The 7,342-nt window shown below is 55.2% G+C and overlaps 1 protein-coding gene across 1 annotated transcript; it reads left to right on the forward strand.

Moving 5' to 3' along the window:
* Window positions 1-201: 201 nt before the first annotated feature.
* On the forward strand, window positions 202-6,552 carry LOC130599819 (sperm-associated antigen 4 protein-like). The gene is made up of 11 exons (XM_057410585.1): window positions 202-234; window positions 484-568; window positions 1,286-1,353; window positions 1,948-2,009; window positions 2,211-2,251; window positions 3,052-3,148; window positions 3,662-3,746; window positions 4,287-4,399; window positions 4,951-5,118; window positions 5,501-5,590; window positions 6,384-6,552. The coding sequence occupies exons 3-11, from the start codon at window positions 1,293-1,295 to the stop codon at window positions 6,507-6,509; spliced, it is 843 nt and encodes a 280-aa protein (XP_057266568.1). The 5' UTR covers window positions 202-234; window positions 484-568; window positions 1,286-1,292; the 3' UTR covers window positions 6,510-6,552.
* Window positions 6,553-7,342: the final 790 nt, after the last annotated feature.

Raw genomic sequence — 7,342 nt, forward strand, 5'->3', positions numbered from 1 at the left:
AGACGCTTCTGCGCAAGAGCCCTGTGCATTGCCCGCCCCCCTTCTGGTGGGCCGTGGCTGAAAGCATGGCTTGCTCTCCCAGCAAGCACTGCGAGCAATCGGCATCTTTTTTGTTTTCCTCCCACAGGAGCCTTTTCACAGAGGTGGAGCTGGTGAAACGCCTTCCTCAGTCCACTCCCAGCTCATCCTCTCCAGGGCCACCCAAGCGTCATGACAAGGCCACTGCACTTGCAAGTAAGCTCAGCACTGGTTCTTGCTGCAAAGTCCTTGGGGTGAACTCCGAGCGCTGCACTGTGCCAGAAGTCTGGCAAAATGTCACAAGTGGCTGGAGAAATGCAGGCTGCTCTGCTCTTCACCCCAGAGAGGTGGTGCCTAGGCCTCAGTGCTTGCCTCCCTGCAGGGAGCCAAAACGCTCTTGGCTGAGCATCCTGGAGAAGAGACCTCAAGACAGAGGCCTAACTTTTCCCTGGTTTCTTTGCCCAGGGACGGTCTTCAGCCTTGTTTGCCATCCGGCAGGTACCCTTGCATCCCTGTGGAGATACCTGCTGATCGTGTGTATCTTCACTGTGTACGTACTACCTGTTTCTGCTGTTGGGCTTTTGGGGAGGCGGTAGCCTCATGCTGCAGGGGTCAGGGTGCAGGGAGGGAGCGGGTGAGAATTGGGCTGTGCTGCCGGCTGTGCTTCGAGCAATGGGGACTGCTGCTGCCGCCCCCAGCTTCTTCCTGTTCCTGCGCTGCAGGCTGCATCTTTGCTGTCAAGCAGAGATGGGGAAAGGAGTACGTATGTACTCCGTGTTTCTGTGTTGGACACGGGGAGAAAGGAGATGTCTGAGGGCCAGTGCAAGCAAAGGGGAGAGCAAGGGGTGTTCCTCAGCCAGCTCCCCACTCTCACAAGCACTGCTCATGTTGTGGCCGTTCTCAGGGAGAGCCAAGAGTAAAGCCACTGGGCAGTCTCCCTGCCACACATTCACCAGAGGCCCAGACTTTGGTCATGGTAGGACAACCTGCTGTGTAGCCAGACGCAGGGGTGCGGAGGCGGAAGTCTTGATTTGCTCAGCCTCTTTACTTTCGGGGAGTAGTGAGTCCTGGAGTTCTTCTTTGGGGGAAGAGCTGCTGGCAGTTTTGAAAGGTGTGGACAGAAAGTGTTCCTCCTGGGCTCTTCCCTGGCAGCTGTCTGTCAGCAGCAGGCTTCCAAAACAGTGGCTTTCGTGCCTGGAAGTGGTAATCCAGCTGGTTTGCTCGAAACCTGGCTCATTGACAGACATAGGACACCCTCCTTTTTCAGGCAAAAGATGGCCGTGCACAAGAAGAGGTTCTTGAGATTCATTGTCTTCTTGCTTCCAGTGGTTCTTGGTGAGTCTGTGTGAGCAACCATTTGAGAGTAACAGCCTGGTTGTGCTGGGTGCCAGCTTTTCTTTTTGGCCCATATGTGTGGAAACTCGCATGGTCCAAGTGCTTCTGGTGTGCATCCTTGACAATGACTTGCTTTTTAGCTACCAGTAAGACTGGTAGCTTCCCAGCCATGCTGCTGCACTGGCCACAGGACCAAAGGGCTTGCTTAGTCTCCAAGCCTGCGAGAGAAGGGAGTATGTATTTCCAAGCCTGAACTGGGGGATACCCAGAGGGGCTGTGCAGGGTGACTGATGCCCCTCCTGATACCTCTCCTGGCTGATGCAGCCTGGTCTCAGGGCTCACAGAAGCAGTAAGGGGAAATGGGAAAGAGCTCTGGGTCACCGAGCACACCTGAAGCTCATGGCTACACAATGCCCTGAAGCCTGTGGTGATGATTTCCAGTCAGAGGCACGTCCTGTCTCTGCACCCTGTGTTCCCCACCTCCTCAGCTTAGCTGCTGCCCCATCCACAAGGCAACCAGGAGGAGACCACGGTGCTTCAGGGACCACTAGCAACCCAGGTCAAGTGACTGTCTCTTGGTGATGTGAATTGCAGCTGGTGTTTACTGTGGGACCTCACTGCCAGCGTGGACAATGCAGGCAAAGGCACAGAGAGAGGTTGGTGGACCCTCTGGGACAGGCAGCTCCTGCAAGGGAGCATTGCTGACAGTGGCTGGCTAAATCGTGGGCTTTTCTGTGTCCACACAGAGTGAGCCAAAGAAGCAGTGGCTTTTGCCGGGGCTTCCTAGGGAAGCCTCTCCTGGGAAGCCCCAGCAGCTCTGGTGGTGGATACTCTAACAGAGAGTTTTTCCCTTTCAGGCTCTGACACGGGCAGCCGCAGCAGAAACAAAGATGCTGAGGTAAGAGATGTTTCCTGAGCTGGAATTGGACCTATGCAAACAGCATCAGCCAACCTGTCATGGTTTAAGCCCAGCCCGTAACTCAGAACCACGCAGGCGCTCGCTCACTCCCCCTCTTCTCTGTCCCCCTGCTCCCCGAGGGATGGGGAGGAGAATCAAGAGAATGTAACTCCCGCGGGTTGAGACAAGAACGCTCCAGTAACTAAGGTGTAACACAAACCACTGCTGCTACCACCAGTAATAATAATGATAAAGGGAATAACAAGGGAAGAGAATACAACCGCTCCCCACCGGCTTAATGGTTCCCAGCCCGACCAGAGCCGTGATCTAGCCCTTCCGGGTAACTGCCCCGTTTATATACTGGGCATGACGTGCCGTGGTATGGAATACCTCTTTGGCTAGTTTGGGTGCAGTGTCCTCTCTCTGCTTCCTCCCGGCTTCCCCTCCTCCCTGGCAAAGCATGAGACTCAGAATGTCCTTGGTCAGAGTAAACATTACTGAGCACCAACTAAAACCAGCGGTGTTATCAGCGCTGTTCCCAGGCTGAAAGTCAAAACCACAGTGCTGCACCAGCTACTGAGAAGGAGAAAAATACCTGCTACGGCTGAACCCAGGACAACCTCATGCTACCTGCACCCATTTTTCTAACAGCCACGGCTCCTGTACTTCCCTCTGGCCATTGCCTTTCTTTCAGCGTGGGGAGGAAGGGAAGCATTCACAAACCAGAAAGCCCTGTGTCTCTGCTCCTTGCAGAGGGAATGGGCTGCTCTCTGACAACATCTGCTTTCCTGTTCCTGCAGGAATTTGCACACCTTGTTGACAGAGCAAACCCAAAAGTTGCAGCTTCTGCTGGAGGAGGTGGCTCAGCTGAAGGTGGAGATAAGCCGTTTGAAGAAGGTAACCCTGCATTTTGGAGAAGAAGGCTTGGCTGGGCAGAAGCCCTGAGGAAGCACTACCTGGGATTAGTAGTGGGCTCAGCCTACTGAGCGCAGCAAGCCAGCTTGTGCCAGGGGATTGCTGGGTGAGCTTTGGCACTGCCCAGGCCCTTCTCTGGGCCCAGGTTAACTGGTGCTTCAGGCAGTAGGAATCTTCCAGCATTCTTCCCTTGGCACGGGCACCTTTGGCTGCTCTGGCTGGGCCCTGAGCAGCAGGGAGACCCAGGCCCACTCCCATGGCCAGCCTTTGTGGACATGGCCTGAGCATGGAAGGTGGGAACAAGGCAGTGAGGACCCCATGGTCGTGGCCACATATACTGTGCTTGTGGCTCACGTCAGCTGCAGTCTCTCAGCTTACTGGACAAGGCTTGCCTTGTGTTTCTGACACTGACCCTCTGCCTTTCTGGGTGCTGGTAGCCATGCTGAACTGACTGCTGACGTGCTCATTTTCTGTGCTTGTTTGTGTCTTTCCCAGGAGAGGCAGGAGGTGAACCAGGCAGCCCTGGAGTTGGCTTCGGAAGTCTACATCAGAAGATCTGACTGGGCCCTGAAAAGTTCTGGTATGGACACAGCAGCCCATTCTCCTTGCCATGCACTTGTCTGTAGCACTCCCCAAAGGAGGATGTCCTCCAGGTGCTGCTCTCCTAAGCAGGGGAGCTGAAAGCAGGGGAGCTTCATGAGGTCCGAGAGCATGTCTGTGGCAGTGGCTCTCTTGGATTCCCTCCTGGTCCCGCTTCTGCACAGGTGCCTCTGGCACTGCCCCCCCCACATTCCAGGGCTGACGGAGGGGCTCTCTTCCTCATCAATGCATTTGGAAAGAGAACGGATGGGTCATCCTTTATTGCCCACACAGCAAGCCCTCAGCTTTGGTCTGCCCTCATTCACCAGCACCCTCAGGCCTTCTACTTGTGGCGCTGAGAGGAGCAGACACCAGGCATATGGGTGCTGTCATCCTGCGCAGCTAGGCACCCCTACCAGCATGGAGATGAGGAGAGGACTGACAGACGTGGAGCTGTCCAGCAGCATCAGAAAGGGCGTCTGAGCACAGGGTCCTCCTACTCGGTGGCCTCGTGCAGTCACCTGCTCTCCCTTCCTTACAGGTGCCACCATTGACATGCAGAGAACTTCAAAGACCTATGACTGCAAAGAGAATTGGGGCTGCAGGGTTTTGTGGTTCTTCCACACTCCCAACCCTCCTGATACGATTTTGGAGGTATTGTAGCAGAAACCACCAGTGCATGTTTCCTTCCTGAGAAGCTGGGGACTGACCTTGGGCATTGTCCTCTCAGTCCAGTGGTAATGCTCAAGCCCACAGTGCTGATCTGTTGCCTGAAGCCAAAGCTTGGACTCAGGGCTGGCCTCGATAGAAAGCAGTGGCTCCCCTCAGGAGGGGAACAGAGCTCAACTGCGGCATGTTGCCCACAGTCCTCAGTCACAGCTGGGTGAACGACTTTCTCCCTGGTGACCTCATTTCCATACTCAGCCCTAACAGTTCCTTTCTGGGGTGGGAGGCAGGGGGTCCTCTGCAGAGCCACTGGGCAGAGAGCTGTGTCTGTAAGGGCCTGACTAGGTTGGCTTAGTAACAGGTATTCTCCTCTTTTCATAATACTGAGAGGCTGCTGCTTGTGTCTCATTTTCAAGCCTCATTTTCAAGCTGGACTAGACCCCCCAGACACACCAGCACCTGTGCTTCAGGCTACATGAGCAGCTGTGTTGAACTGAACATGGGCTCACGTTTCATTAACTCTCACATTCTGATTGCAGCCGGATATTTCCCCAGGAAACTGCTGGCCATTACAAGGGCACCAGGGCCAGGTGGTCATCAGGTTGCCAGCACGAGTCCATCTGACTGCTGTCAGTGTGCAGCACACCTACAAAGAGGTCTCTCCATCTGGGACCGTCACCAGTGCCCCCCGAGACATCGCTGTCTTTGTAAGTCTCTGCTGGGTGCTTCTGGCTGGCACGTGGCCCTGGGGCAAAGCCGTGACTGGAACTTGCTTGCTTTGTGCAAGCTTTGTGCAAGCAAGTCCTTGGAGATTTGTGTCCTGCTTTCTCCTAAGCCCTGCAGTGCACTTGCAGGATACTTCAGGGGCTCTAGGGGTTCCATCCCTCTCAAGACTCATTCTGGTGAGAGCACCTCAGGGCTCTTGAATAAAACACAAGGTGGAGACAGTGCTTAACTACTGCTAGAGCCCCAGGAGAGGCTCAGTAGGTAACAGCCCATGCAGTATATGCTGATCCAGCACATACAAACATCCTCTTTGCCGGGACAAGTCTGAGCTTCTCTCCTTCCTCCTTGTGCTTTTCCCTTGAGGGATTGAATGCAGACAGAGAAGAGGAAACTCTCCTTGGGATGTTCGTGTACAACGTGGCAAAAGAGGCTATTCAAACCTTCCCTCTGAAGGTACAGTCTGTGCATGAAGGCAAGATGCCCAGGAGAAAACCAGCAGTGCCTGCAAGTCCGTGGCAGGAAGAGCGTGAATGCTCTCTCCCCTGGCGCAGGGGCCCAGACCACTGCCGAGGAGGCCTGGTGGAGCTGGGAGGACTGAGTAGCATGCCGTGGGGGTAGCAGCAACAGGTTTGCAAGGGCAGGGTTGTTCCTGTGGGAGCTTAAGTCCTGAGAGACCCCTGGCTGCAGCTGCTGCCTTCAGCAGAGCCAGCTGCACACATGGCCTCTCCACCAAAGCAACATCTTCGTGCCAGGAGAAATAGGGATGCCTGGTGGGGAAAGCTGCCGGGCAGCACTATCGCTCCACCCTGTGGCCTGCTGACAGGCTGGACAGTGTCCTTTCCTCCCAGCACAACACGTCCCTTTTCTCCTGGTGCCCCCACACCTGCCAGGAGGAAGGCAGGCAGAGAGCATGGCGGGAGCTTAATGAACTTTCACACCAACTGTCTCACGCATAGGAGGACCTCCCCAGCCTCTCTGTCAGCACACAGCAAGCTGCAGAGGGAAAGGGGCAAAGGGAAGGGAGGCGCAGTCCCCAGCAGGCCAGGTTCCAGAGGGTGTCTTCTCCCTTCCCGTGCCTCCAGTCTCTGCAGGAGCCCTGGTACCAGCAGTGAGCCTCAGATGCCTACAGCCACTCCTACCCACTTTTGGAAGCTTGTTCCTGAGCAGGAGCAGGGCAGGCAGGGGGAGAAACGTCAATTGCACCGTCACACTTAACACCTCAGTTTTCTTGTCACTCTCTTCACAGAACACGCACAGAGCCTTTGCGCACATCAAACTTATTGTGAAGAGCAACTGGGGAAACACGGCCTACACCTGCATTTATCGAGTGCAGGTTCATGGAAAGATGGAAGAACAAGAAAACCTCAGCTGAAACCAGACAAGAAAAAGAACACAAATAAAAAAGAGAAATGGGGGAGGAGGGATAAATGGTTTGTCAGATCAGAGTGGTGTAGAGGATGTGTCTCTAAAGTAAGGTGTGCAGGAAGGTCCACTGGGGGATGGGTAGCAGCACCCGCTGACAGGGCTACAGGGCAGCCTGCAGGCAGCGGATGTGGGTCACCCACAATCCTTGGGACAGCTCCTTGGGGCTGCCAGGGGCTTGTGAGCTTCCTCTTTTAATTTCCCAGTAGCAGGGCTGGAGAAGCATTGGATTCCCCAGTGCACCATCAAAGGGGTGTGTGTGATGCCTGCCTTCTCCCGGGGGTGGTTTCAGGGGTGTGCAGCCAGCTGTGCAGCCAGGGGTACCGCGGGTTGTCATTCCAAGTAGGGTCCCTGCACCCCAGGGGCTGCGAGTTGGAGCAGCCTGGGTGAAGTCATCTCCCTGCTGAAAGAGCCAGCGCAGGGCAGCTGAGACCAAAGCTGATGGACAGGTGAGATCTTCTGAAAAGCTCTTTGATATCTCGTGTGAATTTCATTTGACACAACAGCCCCATATGCGCTCCTGCCGTGTTCCTCTTTCCTTACTGCTGGAGGGCAGGACTGGCTCTGCCAGAGCCCCAGCAGAGCCCCCTCCTTCCAGGGACACCCTCAGCCTGCACCAACCAGAGCTCATGGAAGGGACCTGCCAAAAGTCTTCCTGAAACCAGAGAAGAGGCAGTTTCAGGGTGCTCTGTGAGAAATGCATCAGGTTTCACCCAGAGAATTCTCCCCTAAATTGTCACTGTCCTTTCCCTTTTGGAAAGCCCCCCATAACAGGCTCAAGCA

This window comes from Pezoporus wallicus, unplaced genomic scaffold, assembly GCF_028554395.1.
Source record: "Pezoporus wallicus isolate ANWC-B61680 ecotype Strahan unplaced genomic scaffold, APGP_CSIRO_Pwel_v1 contig_8071, whole genome shotgun sequence".
NCBI classification, from domain to species: domain Eukaryota; kingdom Metazoa; phylum Chordata; class Aves; order Psittaciformes; family Psittacidae; genus Pezoporus; species Pezoporus wallicus.

What these genes read in the sequence shown, in the direction of transcription:
- LOC130599819 (XM_057410585.1), top strand. Translation starts at nt 1,293, where the DNA reads ATGGCCGTGCACAAGAAGAGGTTCTTGAGATTCATTGTCTTCTTGCTT. An exon ending in CTGGGCCCTGAAAAGTTCTG is followed by an intron (nt 3,747 to 4,286) that starts GTATGGACACAG and finishes CCTTCCTTACAG; the next exon opens with GTGCCACCATTGACATGCAG. An exon ending in CCCGAGACATCGCTGTCTTT is followed by an intron (nt 5,119 to 5,500) that starts GTAAGTCTCTGC and finishes TTTTCCCTTGAG; the next exon opens with GGATTGAATGCAGACAGAGA.